Source organism: Oncorhynchus nerka, linkage group LG19 (genome assembly GCF_034236695.1).
Source record: "Oncorhynchus nerka isolate Pitt River linkage group LG19, Oner_Uvic_2.0, whole genome shotgun sequence".
Lineage (NCBI taxonomy): Eukaryota > Metazoa > Chordata > Actinopteri > Salmoniformes > Salmonidae > Oncorhynchus > Oncorhynchus nerka.
The window spans coordinates 34361094-34384754 of NC_088414.1; the positions used below are offsets into that span (position 1 = coordinate 34361094).

Below are 23661 nucleotides of genomic sequence, written 5' to 3' on the forward strand. Positions count from 1 at the left end.
GTTATCGACTGTCTCCAAGGTGGGAGCTTTTCGTGGCAGCCAGACGAGACAATCAAAGGAGGATGCGGTGAGCAAAGTTACTAGGCTCGAAATTAGTTAAGCTTGCTCTAATTGTGTTTGAGTTCTAATTGTGCATGTTAACATTTGTATTTTGATGATGATAGGCTATACTCTATGGCTGGATTTTTTTTGGGCTGACCTGAAAGATTGACCCTCTTTCTACTAGGCATAATAGTCTGAGAGGCCTAATCATATCAGTATGGATATTTTGTTAACGTCTATAGGCTATAGAGATGCGTTTAGGTAATGCATTAATTATACAAAAACATGTTTAATTTGATTACAATTGTCAAGCATTCTTGATTGACATTACCCGATGCATCACATTAAATTACGAGATTGGGTTGCACTTTTATTTTCCAGGAATAAAGAAACCGTCACAAGCTTCTCTTCCCATTGTTTCATTTCTCATGGTTATAACAACATTGTAACATCTGCATTCTTTTCGCATGGAATGACTCTTGAAGCCACATTAGGCCTAGAACCTGCACAAGCACCTAGGACAATGTGATAAAGTCCTGTTATTTCTTATCCACCGGTTTGTTCTTTTTTGCTCACTCGCCTCACTTTTCTGGGGGGAAAATCCATTAAACAGTGAATCAATTTTGTCTGGCTTAACAATTTATTCAGTATCCCAGGGGTAGGTAACCCTGGTCCTGGATCATGTCTTTGATTTAACTGAGTTGGAAGATCAGGTGTGTTGAATTTGGGCAATCAATGAACTAATCAATTAGCTCAGTTGGTCAGGCGTAGTGCCTAGTTGGAACAAAATCCTGCAGTACCTGTGGCATTCCAGGAACAGGGTTGCCTACTGCAGGGTTTCCAAACTCAAAACCTGGAGACATCCCATCTGAGGTGAAAGGTGACAGAGCTAGAGTGGTGTTTGTCAGACCTGGAGACATCCTATCTGGGGTGAAAGGTGACAGAGCTAGAGTGGTGTTTGTCAGACCTGGAGACATCCCATCTGAGGTGAAAGGTGACAGAGCTAGAGTGGTGTTTGTCAGACCTGGAGACATCCTATCTGAGGTGAAAGGTGACAGAGCTAGAGTGGTGTTTGTCAGACCTGGAGACATCCTATCTGGGGTGAAAGGTGACAGAGCTAGAGTGGTGTTTGTCAGACCTGGAGACATCCTATCTGGGGTGAAAGGTGACAGAGCTAGAGTGGTGTTTGTCAGACCTGGAGACATCCCATCTGAGGTGAAAGGTGACAGAGCTAGAGTGGTGTTTGTCAGACCTGGAGACATCCCATCTGAGGTGAAAGGTGACAGAGCTAGAGTGGTGTTTGTCAGACCTGGAGACATCCCATCTGAGGTGAAAAATCAATCTTATCATAAAATCGTCTGTTATTATGATGACTCTATGGAAGGATGACTCCCACAAGCGTCTTGGGACTCGCCTGAAGTTGGTCCAGCCGATATGCCAACTTCTATTAATATGACCCCTCTGTGTAAATGTTTGTGTAATGTGTATGACCCCTCTGTGTAATGTTTCTAGGACGCCCACAGGTCTCACAAGACTTGTCTGAAGGTCCCCCGGTACCAGTCAAAAACATTTATCGAAGTATACATATGGAGACTGTTTAGTGCCAAAAATAAGGGGTTAAATACATGTATATCTCTCAGATATAGGACAGACACTTCAGAACAAATTTCCTTTAGATTTTGTTGTTGTTAAGGGACTGTTGTTCCATGTAGGGAATCTGTTATTCAATGTGTTTGTATGGGCTAATAGCAGTAAGGCCCCAAATAATTATTATCTGAGTTTTTTTCGCCCCTGCCTACTGGAGTCCTCCTTGCTAGCTAGCTGGAGCGACACGGGTAGAGAACATCCTTCGCGCCCACCTGCCCTCAGTGTCGTTAACAGAACTGCGGGAAAACAGTGCCCGACAGGCAGGGGTGAAGGACACTGTCGACCGTTGTACGGCTAGCTAGCTACAGTTGTCGCCCTTGCCCCTTCTGTGGGGTTTATCGGCGGCTGGCATCCAACATTACTGTGCATTGACGCCACCTACTGTACTGGAGCGCCCCCACCTCCCGCCTGTCCTAACTTAAAAATGGACCAATAGATGAATAAAGAGGGGTTCCTGCACCTGCAGGAATGCTCACATGCATGAACGCCTCGAATTACATGCCACAGTTGCACCATTCTCATAAAAACAGCTGGGCGTAAAAAGGTCACAAACTAAACTTTTTTTTTTCTCTTGCAAAAACCACGCTTCATTAACCATGTTTCCATCTAACCATTTCATGCGGATTAATTACCTGACGCATAAAAAGCCACGAAGGGGCTGATGGAAACATGAAATACCAGTACAATTTTAAAATGCAGACAGACAATTTGTCAGATACACATGGTAGAATCTTTGTGCGTCTGGAAAATGAATTATGTGAGAAACGGCTGTGGAGACGCGTTTATGCGCAAATATTGATATAATAACCATCATATCGAAGTAAAATTGTGAGTCACAAGATTATATGTCCTGTGATCCTCCCACTACGGCTCGGGAAAGCATGCAATTTACAAGGATACAGATTAAATTCTGATAAACTTCACAAGGTGGTGAATGTGCAAGGTGATGAGCTTGATACTCCTTTCCTATAAATATATAGGGTATTATTCTGGTGACATGATGATCGATGCTTGGCTGCCGTTTGACAAATACAAATATCGTTCTTATCCATAATGATCTCATGTATCTACCAGCAGTTGGCTAAACCGCATGTGCCAAGACCAGAGTGGGCACATTTGCTATGTAATGCAACCGCTTTTGTGACAAAACCATCAGTAGAGTTGACAATGTGATGGAAACCCATTTAACTTGTATTTTTCATTCGGTACATGTGCATTTAAAGGCAAACTTCATTTTTATATGCATTAGGTCATACGCACAGACTTTAATCTGCAAAAATTCAGTTTAATGGAAACACATCTCTGGTGGGAAAATGCACATCTTTTTTAATGCAGATTTTTAGAATATTCACATGAAGATCTGTTGCAAATTGGATGGAAACATAGCTCGTTTCTAATAAAATTGAAGTGGTTGAAGTGTTTCCATGACCCATTTAGTTAAATTGTGCATTATTAAACTGGTGAAAGCCTATGTGCCCTCCCACATATCTGTTTCATGTCTCAGGTATATCCTATGTCTCAAAATCCACCCCTGTTGAACAGATAAAAATGTTAATCTTTAGATAGTTTCTCCGATATCTGCCATTTTCATTACATTGCTTTAGTCAAATAAACCTGGGTCAATGGAAATCTGCCTATTGAAAACCTATTGAATCCTTTAAAGGGGAGCTGTGGTATATCAAGATGAGTTGCATAATTACATTTGATGTTACCAGATTTTTAAGAGACAAATCAGATAACATATTAAGGGGTCTATACATTCATGTATATCATGACTACACTCTTAGAAAAAAAAAGATGCTATCTAGAACCTAAAGGGGTTCTTTGGCTGTCCCCATAGGAGAACCCTTTTGGTTCCAGGTAGAACCCTTTACACATAGGGTTCAACATGGAACCCAAATGTGTTCTACCTGGAACCAAAAAGGGTTATCCTATGTGGACAGCCAAATAACCTTTTTCTAAGATTGCAGAGTACTTTTCCACTATCACATTGAGTTAAATTAATCATTTTATCAGTATGTGAATGTATGAGACAAGATGGATGGCCATGTCAACCCTGGGTTAGGGTTGGGGTTAGGGAAACCACAAAGTAGTTGACGTCAATCTCAGACTAGCAGGGGACTTTTGGTGTCACAGCAGCAATAGAAATGGCACATGAAACAGTCTTTAGTTCCTGTTTCTTAGTATTTTGTCTTTCCAAGAAGAGGCCATCATTGGTAAAAAAAACTTATGTTTCCATATATAGGTTATGTAATAGTTTGATCACATTAATTAAGAGTACCTGGTATGAAATGGCATTGGCCTATAAAAGAGTAGTTACTATAACTTATATATGTTGCCATTTTACTATGTAATTCAGAAGTTAATAGTAGGTAAATAGTAATAAACTAAATAAATATAAAGTTGAACCAAAAACATGACAGAAAATTACAAATACAATAACAACAAATAGTTGTCAACTGAGAGCATGAAACCACCAACTCACAATGAGAGTAGGCCTACACCAAATCAAGGGACAAACTAAAACTCATTCCCTGATTAACACAATAAATTATAATAAATCCTCCTATGACAAGGTCAAAAACAGTTGAGGGCACATTGGCCAGATGTGTTTTCATTGCACCAGGTCTTAAACTTGTTTAATAAACTAACATTATTCATAAATATTTAATATCACAGGTGTAGCATCCAACAGGACAATCTTACTGGGGGTGGAGGGAGCCTCATATCCTTGGAGAGAGACGAGGAGAAACAGCCAGCTTCCAACCATCTTCATGTCAAAATGTGTCTTCCTCTTCACTCCCCTTTACTTCCTCTCTTTTATACAGCTACGGTAGGCCTACATGTGTGCTACAAAAAAGTATTTAGTCAGCCACCAATTGTTTAACACTCTAGTGCAGTAAAACTGTTTTTCACAGCATTGCAACCACCTAATTTGACGTATATACAGTGGGGCAAAAACGTATTTAGTCAACCACCAATTGTGCAAGTTCTCCCACTTAAAAAGATGAGAGGCCTGTAATTTTCATCATAGGTACACTCCAACAATGACAGACAAAATTAGAAAAAAAATCCAGAAAAATCACATTGTAGGATTTTTAATGAATTTATTTGTAAATTATGGTGGAAAATAAGTATTTGGTCAGTAACAAAAGTTTATCTCAATACTTTGTTATATACCCTTTGTTGGCAATGACAGAGGTCAAACGTTTTCTGTAAGTCTTCACAAGGTTTTCACACACTCTTGCTGGTATTTTGGCCCATTCCTCCATGCAGATCTCCTCTAGAGCAGTGATGTTTTGGGGCTGTTGCTGGGCAACAACTCCCTCCAAAGATTTTCTATGGGGTTGAGATCTGGAGACTGGCTAGGCCACTCCAGGACCTTGAAATGCTTCTTACGAAGCCACTCCTTCGTTGCCCGGGCGGTGTGTTTGGGATCATTGTCATGCTGAAACACCCAGCCACGTTTCATCCTCAATGCCCTTGCTGATGGTAGGCTTTGTTACTTTGGTCCCAGCTCTCTGCAGGTCATTCACTAGGTCCCCCCGTGTGGTTCTGGGATTTTTGCTCACCGTTCTTGTGATCATTTCGACCCCACAGGGTGAGATCTTGCGTGGAGTCCCAGATTGAGGGAGATTATCAGTGGTCTTGTATGTCTTCCATTTCCTAATAATTGCTCCCACAGTTGATTTCTTCAAACCAAGCTACTTACCTATTGCAGATTCAGTCTTCCCAGCCTGGTGCAGGTCTACAATTTTGTTTCTGATGTCCTTTGACAGCTTTTTGGTCTTGGCCATAGTGGAGTTTGGAGTGTGACTGTTTGAGGTTGTGGACAGGTGTCTTTTATACTGATAACAAGTTCAAACAGGTGCCATTAATACAGGTAACGAGTGGAGGACAGAGGAGCCTCTTAAAAATAAGTTACAGGTCTGTGAGTGACAGAAATCTAGCTTGTTTGTAGGTGACCAAATCCTTATTTTCCACCATAATTTTCAAATAAATTCATTAAAAATCCTACAATGTGATTTTCTGGATTTTTTTCCCTCATTTTGTCTGTCATAGTTGAAGTGTACCTATGATGAAAATTACAGGCCTGTCTCATCTTTTTAAGTGGGAGAACTTGCACAATTGGTGGCTGACTAAATACCTTTTTTGCCCCACTGTATATACGTCAAATTAGGTGGTTGCAATGCTGTGAAAAACAGTTTTACTGCACTAGAGTGTTAAACAATTGGTGGCTGACTAAATACTTTTTTGCCCCACTGTATGTGCACACTGCCCACAAAATGAGGTGGAAATTGAGCTGCACTTCCTAACCTCCTGCCAAATGTATGACCATATTAGAGACACATATTTCCCAATGGATTACACATATCCACAAATAATTCAAAACCAAACTCTCATATCTACTGGGTGAAATACCAGTGTGCCATCACAGCAGCAAGATTTGTGACCTGTTGCTACAAGAAAGGGGCAACCAGTGAAGAACAAACATCATTGTAACTACAACCCATATTTATGTTGATTTAATTTCCCTTTTACATTTACATTTAAGTCATTTAGCAGACGCTCTTATCCAGAGCGACTTACAAATTGTACCTTTTGTACTTTAACCATCGTTACAACACTGTATACTGGATATATACATAATATGACATTTGAAATGTATTTATTATTTTGGAACTTCTGTGAGTGCAATTTTATAGTTTATTTCACTTTTGTTTATTATCTACCTAACACATGTTTCCCATGCCAATAAAAAGCCCTTGGGAGAGAGAGAGAGATCTGGAAGCATGCTAGGCTATTTTCATAGTCCTTTAAGTAATTTATTATTTTTAAAATTGTATTTATGACGAGCAAAACACATTTTTGCGTTCAATAATTAGATGGGCACATCATGGAACTTTTATTTAGAAGAATTCAAAGATTCTGTTATCAAGTTTGTTTTACTGGCAGAAAGACACGAACTTGCAAGCTAATAGCCAACTAGCGTTACCAAAGACAGTGGCCTTTTCTCAATTAACTTTGCTCAACTCCTGCATCCTCTCTCGCCTCCTTTTGAAAAAATGTCAAAGGTTTCAAGAATAAATTGTGAGGAGAAGGAATGTGAACGAAAATGCGCTTTTATGAAATGAGGCTCCTCTCTCCTCTCCCGCATTATCAGGCAAATAAAGTTTACAGTGGAATCACAAAATACATTTATTTGTAAAGTGACAAAACACATTTAGCTTGTGCAAGACATTTTATAGATACAATGATAATTAGTATATCATTTTAAATGTTTGCTTGCATTTCCCCGTCGAGAAAACAATAACCACTTCAAAGGGGGTGTGGCAAATATATATATAAATATAAAAAACTATTCTGCGAAGGACTCAGGCAGAAGGATAAACATGACTATCCTCGATGAAAGGTGACTATTGAGGAGGGGAGGACTCTCCGGTTTACCTACTAACAAATTGACACTCTTCGACCACTTATCTGGTCACGGAGAACGGACTTCTCGATTTTATCCAAATTACTGAGAAAAGGGCAGTGAAACCACTGTGGCCATGTTCGAAACACTCATGTATAATACGAACGTTCAAGAGCATCAAATACATGATGCATTGTGGGTCAATCGTGACTGATTTAAAAAATAATACTAGTTATTTATGATGCAAGGTTTGATTTGAAGATCAGTCCGGCTGTGGCTTGCACTGTCAGCTCCAATGTCGAACAAGCTCTACCGCATTACACTTCCGCCTAAATGCGCAATAGCCGAGAAGCCAGAGGTACTAAGCCTGGGGACAAGATTACTGGTCTTTTAGTAGAAGGATATTATTCTGGCAGCACGATTGAGAATTTCTATTCTTCAAAATAAGAGTCACCCTGCAAAGACATGCTACATTTTGGGAATCTCGATTTGTTCTAGCACTCTAGTGCAGTACAACTGTTTTTCACAGCATTGCAACCACTTTATGTGACGTGTATAATACCCAGCAGCACTTTATATTCCACCCATTCCATTGGTCCAAATGGAATACACTGGAGGCCTATAAATCACATATTGGCTAATAGAGAAAAAAATATTTTGTGCCAAGGTTAAAAGTGGGGTTGGGATTACTCAGTAGGGTCTGTATTTAGACTGTCTTAATATCCAGCAGCAATTTCTACCCCAATAATTAAATAGGCCTACTGTGTAATGCATTTGGACCAATGGAATGGGTGGAGTAGAATGTGCTGCTGGCTATTACAGTGGGGCAAAAAAGTATTTATTCAGCCACCAATTGTGCAAGTTCTCCCACTTAAAAAGATGAGAGAGGCCTGTAATTTTCATCATAGGTACACTTCAACTATGACAGACAAATTTAGAAAAAAAATCCAGAAAATCACATTGTAGGATTTTTAATTAATTAATTTGCAAATTATGGTGGAAAATAAGTATTTGGTCACCTACAAAGAAGCAAGATTTCTGGCTCTCACAGACCTGTAACTTCTTCTTTAAGAGGCTCCTCTGTCCTCCACTCGTTACCTGTATTAATGGCACCTGTTTGAACTTGTTATCAGTATAAAATACACCTGTCCACAACCTCAAACAGTCACACTCCAAACTCCACTATGGCCAAGACTAAAGAGCTGTCAAAGGACACCAGAAACAAAATTGTAGACCTGCACCAGGCTGGGAAGACTGAATCTGCAATAGGTAAGCAGCTTGGTTTGAAGAAATCAACTGTGGGAGCAATTATTAGGAAATGGAAGACATACAAGACCACTGATAATCTCCCTCGATCTGGGGCTCCACGCAAGATCTCACCCCGTGGGGTCAAAATGATCACAAGAACGGTGAGGAAAATCCCAGAACCACACGGGGGGACCTAATGAATGACCTGTAGAGAGCTGGGACCAGAGTAACAAAGCCTACCATCAGTAACACACTACGCCGCCAGGGACTCAAATCCTGCAGTACCAGACGTGTCCCCCTGCTTAGCCAGTACATGTCCAGGCCCGTCTGAAGTTTGCTAGAGAGCATTTGGCTGATCCAGAAGAAGATTGGGAGAATGTCATATGGTCAGATGAAACCAAAATATAACTTTTTGGTAAAAACTCAACTCGTCGTGTTTGGAGGACAAAAAAATGCTGAGTTGCATCCAAAGGAAACCATACCTACTGTGAAGCATGGGGGTGGAAACATCATGCTTTGGTGCTGTTTTTCTGCAAAGGGACCAGGACGACTGATCTGTGTAAAGGAAAGAATGAATGGGGCCATGTATCGTGAGATTTTGAGTGAAAACCTTCTTCCATCAGCAAGGGCATTGAAGTTGAAACGTGGCTGGGTCTTTCAGCATGACAATGATCCCAAACACACCGCCCGGGCAATGAAGAAGTGGCTTCGTAAGAAGCATTTCAAGGTCCTGGAGTGGCCTAGCCAGTCTCCAGATCTCAACCCCATAGAAAATCTTTGGTGGGAGTTGAAAGTCTGTGTTGCCCAGCAACAGCCCCAAAACATCACTGCTTTAGAGGAGATCTGCATGGAGGAATGGGCCAAAATACCAGCAACAGTGTGTGAAAACCTTGTGAAGACTTACAGAAAACATTTGACCTCTGTCATTTCCAACAAAGGGTATATAACAAAGTATTGAGATAAACTTTTGTTATTGACCAAATACTTATTTTCCACCCTAATTTACAAATAAATTCATTAAAAATCCTACAATGTGATTTTCTGGATTTTCTTTCACATTTTGTCTGTCATAGTTTAAGTGTACACATGATGAAAATTACAGGCCTCTCTCATCTTTTTAAGTGGGAGAACTTGCACAATTGGTGGCTGACTAAATACTTTTTTGCCCCACTGTATATACGTCAAATTAGGTGGTTGCAATGCTGTGAAAAACAGTTTTACTGCACTAGAGTGTTAAACAATCTATATTCCCAAGCTTAGCGTCTTTGTAGGGGCACACTTACTGTGAAGAATACAAATCCTAGATTGTGCTACCAACATAATATCCTGCTGCTCAGTATTTAGACCTCAGTCCCCCATGAAATAATACCATAAATAGATTCTACAGATATATACGGTACTAGTCAAAGGTTTGGACACACCTACTCATTCCAATGTTTTTCTTAATGTTTTACTATTTTCTACATTGTAGAATAATAGTAAAGACATACACTATGAAATAACACACATGAAATAATGTAGTAACCAAAAAAGTGTTAAACATATCAAAATCTATTTTATATTTGAGATTCTTCAAAGTAACCACGCTTTGCCTTGATGACAGCTTTGCACACTCTTGGCATTCTCTCAACCAGCTTCATGAGGTAGTCACCTGGAATGTATTTCAATTAACAGCTGTGCCTTGTTAAACGTTTTGTCGAATTTCTTTCCTTTTTAATGCATTTGAGCCAATCAGTTGTGTTGTGACAAGGTAGGGGTGGTATACAGAAGATAACCCTATTTGGTCAAAGACCAAGTCTATATTATGGAAAGAACAGCTCAAACAAGCAAAGAGAAACGACAGTCCATCATTACATTAAGACATGAAGGTCAGCCAAACCGAGAAAATTTCAATAACTTTGAAAGTTTCTTCAAGTGCGGTCGCAAAACCCATCAAGCGCTATGATGAAACTGGCTCTCATAAGGACCGCCACAGGAAAGGAAGACCCAGAGTTAACAGCCTCAGAAATTGAAGTCCAAATAAATGCTTCACATTGTTCAAGAAACAGACACACCTCAACATCAACTGTTCAGAAGAGACTGTGTGAATCAGGCCATCATAGTTGAACTGCTGCAAAGAAACCACTACTAAAGGACACCAAAAAGAAGAAGAGACTTGCTTGGGACAAGAAACACGAGCAATGGACATTAAACGGGTGGTAATCTGTCCTTTGGTCTGATGAGTCCAATTTGAGATTTTTGGTTCCACCCGCCGTGTCTTTGTGAGACACAGAGTAGGTAAATGGGTGATCTCCGCATGTGTGAAGAATGGAGGAGGAGGTGTGATGGTCCGGGGTGCTTTGCTGGTGACACTGTCTGTGATTTATTTAGAATCCAAGGCACACTTACAGCATTCTGCAGCGATACGCTATCCCATCTGGTTTGCGGTTAATGGGACTATCATTTGTTTTTCAACAGGACAATGACCCAACACACCTCCAGGCTGTGTAAGGGCTATTTGACCAACTAGGTAAGTCAGTTAAGAACAAATTCTCATTTACAATGACGGCCTACACCGGCAAACCCATATGACGCTGGGCCAACTGCATGCCGCCCTATGGGACTCTCAATCACGGTCAGTTGTGATACAGCCTGGATTCAAACCAGGGTGTCTGTAGTGAGACCTCAAGCACCGAGATGTTGTGCCGTAGACCGCTGCGCTACTCAGGAGCCCCTGCCATCAAGGCAAAGGGTGGCTACTTTGAAGAATTTAAATTATAAAATATATTTTGATTTGTTTAACACTTTTTTAGTTACTACATGATTCCACTTGTGTTATTTCATAGTTTTGATGTATTTCTTCACTATTATTCTACAATGTAGGAAATAGTAAAAATAAATAAAAACCCTTGAATGAGTAGGTGTGTCCAAACATTTGACTGGTACTGTATATATATGTATATATATTTTTTTAAAGGGGTGGATCAGCTAAATATTGTGGAAAGAATATACAGTATGTTCCATCAATGTAATTGTCTGCATAATTTCCAATCCCCCATATATTTTGGGGGTAAATATATATATCCATACACACATGCATACATATACACATACCTATATAGACATACATACCTTTTTAAAAAATATACCTTTATTATCATTTCCCGCAAACCCTACCACCGATCCCCCAATTGGAGTAAACTAATAAACACTTTGGCTTTTACCTTCAATTATACATCTTAATACACATTTTACATTCACAGTCTATTTTACAATGGTTATTTTTTGTTTGTTTATAGTCCTTCCTCTATTTCTGATGTCCATCCAGTTTGATTTCTATTTGTAACTGTGCTATTTCACAAAAGTTCTGAACATGTATACATTTTACAGACCCCGTATGTTCTACGTGTTTTATCTTGCTATTAGACCCTTCAGCTCCATTCAACCTCTCCCATCTATCTCACATCATCATCCATTTTGAATTTCTATTTGCCATATATTTTTCAACTGTGCTGTGATGCTTCACAAAAACGACTTGAACCTTTCTATTCTCATAGCTTCTACAGATTGTAAATTAAAAATAAACATTTTTGCTAAAATAATAATTATATTATTGATTGATTGACAATGGCTTTTCAAATCACCCAGTATTGCTGTCTGCAGCGTTAGTTCTAGGCAAATGTTGTAATTCTTCAGCCATTCCTGGACCTGTGACCAAAAACGAGCTACATATGGACAATACCAAAATACATTATCTAATGACTCTGCCTCCTCACAGCTAAATCTGCAGAGCTGGGAAGATACTGTATATATTTTTGATTATTTTCATGAATTCCTTTTTGCATATGCTTATAGGCACCATAAAAATGGACATTGATTAAAATTGAATATCTTTTAAATGAGTTGTTCACATTGCAATGTTTTGAAATGTGGGCATTTATTTTGAAGGTTTCATCATTACCATACGGCAGTGACGTCAGATTTTTTTTTTCTGCTGTCTGACTACTAGTCCAGCCAGCTAGCTACCAACTCAGCTATCTGGTGTGTGATAGTCATCACTGTCTAATCATGGGACTAAAACCAAATTCTGCTCTAAAGGCGTCGAAGACATTGTTTGTTTTACTTTCTCTTTTTACATTTCTTTTAGTGGGTAGTCAAGGCGAGAATACTGCTATGGACAATGTTGCTACTGAGAGGAGGGCTGAGGAAAGCCATAGACAAGACAGTGCCAACCTTCTTATTTTCATAATGCTCTTAACTCTCACTATTTTAACCATTTGGCTGTTTAAACACCGTCGCTTCAGGTTTCTACACGAAACAGGACTGGCAATGATCTATGGTGAGGACCTTCGTGAACTCTGTAGCTAGCTAGCTAACGTTAGCTATATAATGCAGAATGACAACACTGAGTGAGCTACATCCTACAGTTCATGCCACATCGTTGCAAGATGGCAATGAAATAGCATGCCTTGGCTTACATGCATTATGCCCATATTAACTTGTACTTGCTATTTCTTGATAAGATGTATTTGACATCCCTTTTCATCTGTATGTCTGCCTGACCTGTATCTGACTGGCCTCTATCGCTGTCCACTCCTCAGGTCTGCTGGTGGGGGTGATCCTTCGTTTTGGGGTTCATGTGCCACGAAATATGAACAATGTGACTATGAACTGCAGTGTGAATGCCAGCCCAGCAACTCTTCTGGTCAACGTCAGCGGGCGCTTTTATGAGTACACACTGAAGGGTGAAGTCAGCACCGTCAAGGGGCATGACGTGCAGGATGATGAGATGCTCAGGAAGGTACAGTACTCTTTCACTCACTGTCAATTTACACACACATTACCAGCAGACTGGATGGTCCTAGACCTGGATGGTAGTCTACTCTGAAGTGGTCTCCTTTCACTGTCTCTCAATCATGACCACTGATGGCTGAAAATACTTGATAGCCATCATATTGCTTTTTCCCATTTCCATTTTTCCAGATCAGTGGTGTAATGAATGAGGAGTAGGAAAGGGAGCTATTTAATAGTTGTGTGACAAAGTCTACAATCATTAACACAGCGGGTGGATGTTGTCTGATAAGCTTTGAGCTGCCTGCAGAGGAGCGATTCGGTATAGATTGTGTTTAGATTGTTACAGTATGGGTTGATTAGTTTTCTAACTTTTCATTATTTTCTGCAAGGTGACCTTTGACCCTGAAGTATTTTTCAACATTTTGCTGCCTCCAATCATCTTCCATGCTGGCTACAGCTTGAAGCGGGTAAGATAATTCATGGCTTGAAGACTGTGTGCCGGCACCATAGAAAAGTCTTCTGTGTACTTCCCTGGAATACTATTTTGTTGTCTCCCCTACACCTCCATTGTGTTTCAGCGACACTTCTTCAGGAATCTGGGGTCCATCCTTGCCTATGCTTTCATGGGGACAGTCATATCATCTTCTGTCATTGGGTGAGCCCATTTCTTTAAAACGATCAAAATGGTGTGAGCATGTGCTCACTCTGTGTGCAATAATAGTGTTTTAACATGGTTTTTGAATGACTACCTCATCTTTGTACCCCACACATACAAATATCTGTAAGGTCCCTCAGTTAAGCAGTGAATTTCAAACACGGATTCAACCACAAAGACCAGGGATGTTTTCAATGCCTCGCAAAGAAGGGCACCGATTGGTAGATGGGTAAAAAAGAAAAAAGCAGACATTGACTATTCCTATGAGCCTGGTGAAGTTATTAATTACACTTTGGATGGTGTATCAATACACCCAGTCACTACAACGATACAGGCGTCCTTTCTACCTCTGTTGCCACTGCTAAATGAATATAGGGGAAACACAGGTTATTTTGGAGTGGTTTCAGCTTTGTGTTATAGTACAGTGGTTCCCAACCTTTTTTGGTTACTGTACCACCAACTGAATTTTGCTCTGACTAGAATACCCCTGAAGTACCATCTTGTGCATTTTGGGAACCTCTGTTGTAGCAGACGGAAGTAGACACACATTTGTGGGTGATTTGCCATCAACTAAAAGATTTGCCATCAACTAAAAGATTCAAACCTGTTGAAATGATGAACTAATAACGGTCTTGGGTGAAACATTATGGAGTCTTAAAGGAGGCCTGGTAAACTTTGATAAATAATACATTTCTTAATTATGCTTTTAGATACACATTTCAAATATATGTCGACAATCCTTTCTACAAAGGACCTTTCTATGGATTACATTAGGCGAAATTCCCCCATAAGAGCGTCTGCTAAATGACTTAAATGTAAATGTAAATGTTCTGTTTACATGATTAATCACTCTCTTTTCTCTTACAGGCTGGTTATGTATGGCTGTGTGACATTAATGAAGGCGGTTGGGCAGTTGGGAGGGGACTTTTTCTTTACTGACTGCCTCTTTTTTGGTGCCATTGTCTCAGCCACAGACCCAGGTAATCATCCTCACCCTGACTAGCATAGCCTATACCAGGGCTATTCAACTCTTACCCTACGAGGTCCGGAGCCTGATGGTTTTCTGTTCTACCAAATAAATAATTATGCCCACCTGGTGTCCCAGGTCTAAATCATTGCCTGGTTTTAAAGACATCCGCGTGCTTCCCATCCAAATCAGTTCAGAACAGTTTGTGCGTATATTGTGATGACATTTTGTGAAGTTTTTGGTCTTCGGCAAGGGTTTTTCCAGCTGTTCGTGCGCACAACATTTTTTCTTGAGGCAAGCCGAAGTTTGTAGCCGAAGTCTATGCCCCTTCGTTTGTGATTGGTCAACAGTAGGAATTATTCAAGTGTTTGTTGTCATTCAATGAGAGACTCATTTTCATGCACATTGGAACAATGAGGAAAAAAGCAGTGGAACTGGCTTCGAGGTCTAGAGTTGAGTTTGAGGGGCCTATTCTGTACACAGTGCTACAATATGCTTTAGCTGTGAACTCCATTGAACAGTCTTATGAACTACTTTAGCATTTGTGTTAGCGATTTTAAGTGTTCGGATTAGCCTACATTGTAATCATATGGAGTATGAGTATGTATGTGACGTTCCTGCTGTTGCTCCCACAGTGACAGTACTTGCCATATTCAACGAGCTGAAGGTGGATGTGGACCTGTACGCCCTGATGTTTGGAGAGAGTGTACTCAACGACGCTGTGGCCATAGTTCTATCTTCGTAAGTCTCTGTCCTTTTCAACATCACACTGAGCACCTCTCCTCATCTTCTTGTCTATGTTGTCCATTCCTGTCACTTTCATTGGTGTTTGGAGATGTGTTGACTTTGTGCAGACACTAACCGCACCCCCTCACATTTTACTGGCCACCTGTATACAGAGTTCTTCTGCATTACGAAAAGCAGAGCAGGCAGGCCCGGGATGGCCATGGAGAGACCACAGCATTGGTAGAGGAACAGGGGATCCCCCCTAGGTGGGCTATGGTTATAGTCTGCCTCACCCAGCTTTACTATACCACCCCCCCCCCCCTGCTACTTTAGGTTACTGTAGGCTCAGCAAATTACCAGCTAATGAAAACAGGTCCTTGAGTAAGGCCTAAGTGGTTACAACAACGGACTGTTCTTATGTTGTGACCCCTACTGAAGACCTGTTCAGCACCGCAGATGGCATTGTTTTTGGTACCTTGTGTACTTATTGATAGTAAATAGCAGGTTTAAAAGTGGGCGTTGTGGAAAACATCCTTCCTCTTGAAAGGGAGTATGTGCTGGTGATTTGCTGTTCAGGTAGAACGGGTATAGCCTACTTGTTGGTTGATGACCTTTTTTCAGTGTGTAATTCTCTGTTAAGTTTCTCTATATTGCTCTTGTTTGCTGTGCAGGTTATTCGCTGTTGTGGTCATTAAGAGTGTGTGGAACCCAACTGCAGTCCCTGTAGGGTTTACAATCAGCATCTTTCTTAATTAGCATCTAGATTAGCAATTTAATTAGCCTATGCCAAGTCAGACCTTTTAATCAATCTGTTCTCACACCATTCAATGATCAAGAGACCTGTGTGGAGTGGAGGTGGGTTCCTATAGGTTGGGATTTGTTTGACAAATGATAATTTCCCCCTCAGTTTTGGAAGGAGAGGCTCTTATAACTGTGTTGTAGGCATAGCTGCTAGCTATGTAGACATGGTAAGCACCTCCCCAGACTTTTGTGCTGTAAATACAAAAGTTGTGGGTCGTTCCACGAAATGAGTCCCTTTTGGGTAGTGTGACTTGGTTGAGAGAAAATAAACAATTTAGTAAGTGCCAAATAAAGTAACAGGGTTGATGATTTCATCTTCCATTGTCCATAAATCCCCTTGTTACAGGGGAATGGAAGCTTGTTGTGTGCTACAGGAGAGGCAATGGAATGTAAGCTTTACAAAAAAAATTACATTGCTAAAAAAAATCTTACCTGACTACGGTATCTATGGGTAACACTGACTACAGTATCTATGGGTAACACTGACTACGGTATCTATGGGTAACATTGTTGACGTGTTATGCTCGACTCACTCAGTTTTTCACGACAAAACACTAGAAAATGGCCAAAAAGATTATAACCAGCTCACCTGCTTTTACACTGATTTGACTATTATTTCAATGTTTCACCACATCAAAACGAGAGTTCTATTTCAAATAATCGCTGAGTCACTCAGTATGGGTAACGCCTTCATTGGGCGTGATCATTAAGGAACTCCTATCACACAACGTCTGTCATAGACAGACTGGAGCGACAGCCAATAGGGGGGACCCGCACCTTTAAGGCGCTGTCGCTCCCTCATCTCACTTCAGTTCTTCCTTATGAGGTCGTAATACTTCTTCATACTGTCCTTAGCATCGACTTTGGACTACTGCTTTCCTGCTAAACTGTTCATAGGCGAACCCGTGAGGATTCACTGCCGAGCGTAGGAATTCAGCTACTTTTTGGGGGGGATCATTCCCTTTCTTTGCTCTGTTCCAGAGGCTCTCTGCTTCTACAGGCCAAGGGAAAAGCTCTTTCCACTATACAGGTGTATTTGGCTGCCATCTCTGCCTGCCGTATGAAGGGCGCACGTCGCCTACGCCCAGTACCCAAACAGCTAGTCCCACCCTGGGAACTTTCTGTTGTACTTTAGGTACTTTTACAGTCACCCTTGGGAGCCTCTGTAAAGCGAGGACATTTCCTTAGTCATTACATCCACAAAGTGGGTGAGTGAGCCGCACGCTCTGTCAGTTTCACCACTCGTGCCTGTACCTTGCCCTGGGATTATCCAAGGTTACTTCAACCTAAACCCTTTTTTGTGCCTACCGCTGTTTTTCCCCATGAAGGAACAATGATTCCACTGCTTGTGTCTTGCACTTGTTTTGCGCTTCTACATGGACAGGAAGAGAGACCAGCTTATCACATTAAATCAATCATTTCATGAAATGACTTTGTCAAAGCAACAAAATAACTAGGGCTTTACGATGATGGTGGGTTGGAGAAATGTTTGGGTTAAGTGGGCTAAAATCTTCCTAGAAGTCAGAGGAGGCACAGAGAGACATGTCAAAATGCAGAATTTTGGCACTTTGGCAAGTCTTTATTCAGATTTATTGGAAATTCCATATATTAAAGGGCACTTCATTTAATATAAAATGCAGACTTCAATATTGGTGCACAATTTCTACTTAAAATATAAAAGGGACACAAAAGGGACTTATTTTGTGGAATGACCCATGCACAGATGTTGCAGAGATACTGTATCTTACTGATGTCTCTTTCATTTTCCCTTTTGCATTGTAAACATGTGCGTTGTTAGTAGTAGAGCCTCCTAACGCTTACACCTGTCTTTGGCTCCATGTGTCTGCACTGGTTACAGCTCCATAGGTGCCTATCGGCCAGCCGGGGACAACAGCCACACATTCGACGCAACAGCCATGATCAAGTCTTTTGGCGTGTTCCTTGGGGTCTTCAGTGGATCCCTTGCCCTTGGTGTGGCCACCGGAGTCATGACTGCACTGATATCCTTTTGTGTGCCAGAGGATGGCATTCATTCAAAAGAAAAGCCTGTGAATTTTATAGACTAAAATAATTGAAAGTCTGCTAATCTGATTTATCGAAGGCAATTTGCTGTTTTTTAAAGGCATTACAGCTTCTATTCTCCAGGAATTTACTGTGTTACTGTATTATCTCATCCTTGAATGTTGCGATGTTTCTGTGATGGATTGAAGTTCTCGATCTGTTCCTTGACCTGTCGCTCGTCACGTCACCAAGTTCACTAAGCTGCGTGATTTCCCCCTGCTGGAGACGGCCCTCTTCTTCCTCATGTCCTGGAGCACTTTCCTGCTGGCCGAGGCCTGTGAAATGACTGGTAACTAATGCAGTGTTTACACACACACGTACACACACACACACACGTACACACACACACACGTACACACACGTACACACACACACACGTACACACACACACACGTACACACACACACACATGGTTTCAAGCTTACATAGGTGAGTCCCCATCACATGCTGATCTGTGTGAACTTTCTCGTGCAGGTGTGGTGGCCGTGTTGTTCTGTGGGATGACCCAGGCTCACTACACTTTCAACAACCTTTCTCCTGACTCCCAGGACAGGACCAAACAGGTACAGGAACACATACCGGTCTATTTGCCTTAAACCATTTGTTAGACAATGCCTGGTCTAACATTTGAATGTACATTTACGCTATTAAATTGTTTATTTTGGTTGATATTGTTTTTGTCTCTCGTCCCAAAGCTATTTGAGCTCCTGAACTTTCTGGCGGAGAATTTCATATTTTCCTATATGGGCCTGACACTGTTCTCCTTCCAGTCCCATGTGTTCAACCCCTTGTTCATCATTGGAGCATTTGTATCCTAAAAACACACACAGAGAGAGAGAGAGGCAAAAAAAAATTATACAATTATACAGCCAATGTAATATCTTTAATTATAACTGCATGTAGTTTTTCCCATCCAGAAGCCACTTTCCTTAACTGCTGTCCCCTACCAGATTGCAGTATTCCTTGGCAGGGCAGCCAACATCTACCCCCTCTCTTTCTTGCTCAATTTGGGCCGTAAAAACAAAATTGGATCTAACTTCCAACATGTTATGATGTTTGCAGGTAGGAGTCTGTCTGTAGTTGTCCTGTTCTAGAAGGACTTGGATGATTGATGTCTGTAGATCATGTTTGCGGTGTAGTTTTCTCTCATTTCACTGTCTTCTCTGATATCTGTTGATCAGGCCTGCGGGGGGCTATGACCTTTGCCCTCTCCATCCGGGACACGGCCACGTACGCCCGGCAGATGATGTTCTCCACCACCCTCCTGATCGTCTTCTTCACTGTGTGGGTGTGTGGAGGCGGCACCACCCCGATGCTCTCCTTCATGAGTATACGGTGAGTCTCACCTAGATGTCACAACTTTCACTACTAGTTTGATCATTATGCCTCGATTAGATAGATGGATGTATACCTCTACTGTATGTTCGTCTTACACATTCTCATCCTTGTGTTTGTGCTAGTGTGGGAGTGGACTCGGACCAAGACAGCTCAGTAAGTAACCAACGATCTGATTGTCCATGATTCTGAGATTTGCTTCTAAAGGACAGCAGAAGTCTGGTTACAGGGTTGTGTGGACAAAAGAATAGGAATAGTGCACAATTGGAGATTGTGGTTGTACCGTTATGGTATTACAAAAGTCACATGCTCACTTTTATGTCTTTGAGCAGGTGACTGTTTCGGATGGAACGCAACATAGGAACACCAAACACGAGAGTGCCTGGCCTTTCAGAATATGGTACAATTTCGACAATACGTATCCTTTATCTGCTACATGTCACACCTAAAGCATTTACAATATGGCTGTGAGTTATTAGATGAAGCCATGACAATCCAGTCTTCAACTTGAACCAACCATTGAGGAAACACTGTTCAGTGGTGATTATCTGCGGTATATTGGCCATATACCACACCCCTTCGGGCCTTATTGCTTAATTCTACACTAGAGGCCACTCTTTGAATTTCCTTTGAAAAGTGAAGGCAAGTCAGTTCATGTGATACACATTCCTCAATGAAAATATGACAAGGCACTAAATGCCTTTTGTAGAGGTTATTCCTTCATTCATGGTGATTGGGTTCAGACTACTATAAATAAGCAATAAGGCTCGAGAGGGTGTGGTATATGGCTAATATACCACGGATAAGGGCTGTTCTAATGCACGATGCAACACGGAGTGCCTTAATACAGCCCTTAGCCGTGGTATATTGGCCATAATATCACAAACCCCTGAAGTGACTTATTCCTATTACAAACTGGTTACCAACGTAATTAGAACAGTAAAAATACATTTTTTTTGTTATACCTGTGATATACGGTCTGATATACCACGTCTGTCAGCCAATCAGCATTCAGGGCTCAAACCACCCAGTTTGTAACAGCGTTTAGAGTCCCCTGAGGATTAGATCCCTTGACTGCAGCCTTCTCCAGCTACCTGAAACCCCTGTTGACTCACAGCGGCCCACCCCTCACTGCCACCCTGCCTGCCTGCTGTGGCCCCTTGGCTCGCTGTCTCACCAGCACTCAGGCATATGAGGTGAGTACACGCACGCACGTACGTATGTACGTACGTACGTAGTGGTTCATGATTCCTTCTCTCTCTAGAATGAAGGGCACCAGCACAATGATGATTCTGACGAATTGGTCCTGAATGACGGCAATGCAACCATGTATGGTGATGTCACAGTGAGCACCGACGCATCGGGCACCCTCACCACCAACCATAAACACCTGTCTGCCTCCACCATGGGCATAACCTCGGAGGAGGCCCTGGACCAGGAGCTGGCGTTTGGGGAGCATGAACTGGTCATCAGGGGAACACGTCTGGTCCTGCCCATGGACGACCCCCCTGAACCCACTGTGACCCTGCCACCTCCCCCCACCTCCCCCCCACCTTTCTCAGATCCCTTCTCTGATCCCTTTTCAGATCCCTTCTCCGATCCCAGACGCAACAGACTCTAGAGGCCAAGGGCTCCCCTTTTCTGTCTAGCCATCCCTTGGTCTTGAACAACCCCTGCTTTGAAAAGCAAAATTGGTTGTGTTATGTGGTGGTCTTTACCCATGCCTGCCTCTTTCTCCTCTGCCCATTCATGTATTTGTATATTTTAAAAAGTACATCCTATATTTATTTGTATTTATATGTCGAGGTCTTCATTGTTGCCCTTACCCCACAGGGAGTCGTCGGGGGTTTCAAGAGCCATGCTTCCTTTCTTTTTCAAAACATGGAAACATAAATAGGAATTTCAGTGGTTGATTTTTATGTCATGGGAGTAGTTTCGGGTGTACTTTAGTTGCTAGTAAGTTGTGAATAATAAGTTTCACTCAGTTCTCCTACCTGACTGCTACTGGCTGATGTGAGGGTCATTATTTAAGTCAGAGGCATCTGTATTTGGGGGCTCCAGGATGCTGAACTGTTTTAAACAAGTGCCTAATTATATATATTTTTTTCAATTTATGCAGATTTGTACATATTCTTGAATAATTTACAGTAAATCATTTGGATTATTCTAACTTGCAACCCAGCTCAGTGTTATACCAAGACCCTACAGAATACAATGCAATATTGTACTATGAACCTTTTTCCGTAAATTGTAATATTCATTAGTTGTAGTTGATTGATATACATTTGCAAATGAAGCCTGGTGGAAATGATTAAGATATGGTCATTACTTTAAATGAAATATTGACATTTTCATAAGCAGATTTCTAAGTCTGGAGATTCCTGTCACCTCCACTCTTGCTCTGTGAACAACAAGGCCCTTAACTATGAGCAGATGCCTTGATACTGAATCTAACGACCTGAGCAGAAAGCTGTGGCGAAGGGTTTGGTACAATACTGTACAGAGCTGCTTTCTATGGACTCAGTCCAGTCCAGGCTCAATGTGTGTATGGGCTCTAAGACAGCTAGCTGGAACTGTCACTCTCTGAGCTCCTGCTATGCAGGATTAGGTTTTGTTTGCAAAGAATTATACCTGCCGAACCCTTTCTTTCTCAGTCAGGTGGGCAGCAACTATGAACAGATTTTTGCGCTTTATTACATATCATTTGTTTGCATTGTGATCTTTATTTAGATTGAGCCACTTGAGCTTCTGTTGAAAGACCTGACTAGAATGCAACCCTACCACCGACAGTAGCTAGAGTAACCACATGTTATGGAGGCAATGGTTCATATAGTCTAAACTCCAACTGGAACTAATCTAGTCTGTAAATGGGATTGTAGTTCAGCTCCGATATTTAGCATAGTAACTTAAAGCTCAGTTGTTAAAGTAGCAGAAAATTCAACCTGAAAAGGTGAGGCAGCCTTTACTTGTTCCAGCAGTATTTGGATGTATGATATTGATGTAGCTATATTTTGTGAATAGTTTGTTTTTGTTAATGAAATGTGAATTCTACAAAATACAGTTAATTTGGATGTGGGGAGAGACAAAGTTATGAAAAGTCTCAATGTACAGTAGCCTAAATACTAAATATGCAAATCTAATGTGAATGAAAATAAATTATTCTATTAGGCTACAAAATTATTTTGGATGTTGTTTTTTCCCTGTTTCAAGTACCAAATCCATTTAACTTTTGTATTTATTTACAAGTATGTTATATGTGTAACGTGTATTTCACAAACACTTCCTTTCAGTACACAACGTATAAAGAGTAGTGGTAGACACATTTAAATGGACTGATCAATCAATATTTCACCCCAATAAGTGGTTAATCGTTCATTCAACCTTTTCCTGAAGACTTGGCTAGTAATATTCTGTGTGGAAATACAATACAGTTGGGTTGATTGGAAGGCAGTCGTATCCTGTCCTGATTTTTTTCCCCCTGATATCCTGCCTCCGGATGAGTGGTTTGCTTTTGTAGGGTACATTTACTGTAATAGGCTATATCCTGTTCAGAAGAAAAGTGGCGATTGTGCAGATCAGGAAGTGCGTGCGCGTGTCCCACAACTTTCTTTGAATTTGGTTTGAACTTTGAAGTTGCATGGACAGATCCGAATCTTGTGTCAGAATGAATTAATACAAGGACATTAGATACAATTTGTATAGCTATTGGTGCGGTATGTTTTTCGAGTATCCTAAATTGTAAACACGAATGTACAGTAAAGTCATTCGATATAATACAGTTGAAATCGGAAGTTTACACACACCGTAGCCAAATACATTTAAACTCAGTTTTTCACAATTCCTGACATTTAATCATAGTAAAAATTCCCTGTTTTTGGTCAGTTAGGATCACCTCTTTATTTTAATAATGTGAAATGTCAGAATAATAGTAGAGAGAAGGATTTATTTAAGCTTTTATTTCTTTCATCACATTCCCAGTGGTTCAGAAGT

At 41.0% G+C, this 23661-nt stretch overlaps 1 protein-coding gene across 1 annotated transcript; it reads left to right on the plus strand.

The window, feature by feature from the left end:
* The first annotated feature begins 12320 nt into the window (after window positions 1-12320).
* Window positions 12321-22851, plus strand: slc9a6b (solute carrier family 9 member 6b). Its single transcript, XM_029620941.2, has 16 exons — window positions 12321-12671; window positions 12934-13133; window positions 13516-13593; window positions 13705-13781; window positions 14649-14761; window positions 15384-15489; window positions 18134-18275; window positions 18520-18625; window positions 18811-18899; window positions 19032-19145; window positions 19287-19398; window positions 19518-19671; window positions 19797-19827; window positions 20004-20089; window positions 20762-20867; window positions 20936-22851. The coding sequence occupies exons 1-16, from the start codon at window positions 12401-12403 to the stop codon at window positions 21290-21292; spliced, it is 2142 nt and encodes a 713-aa protein (XP_029476801.2). The 5' UTR covers window positions 12321-12400; the 3' UTR covers window positions 21293-22851.
* The last annotated feature ends 810 nt before the right edge of the window (window positions 22852-23661 follow it).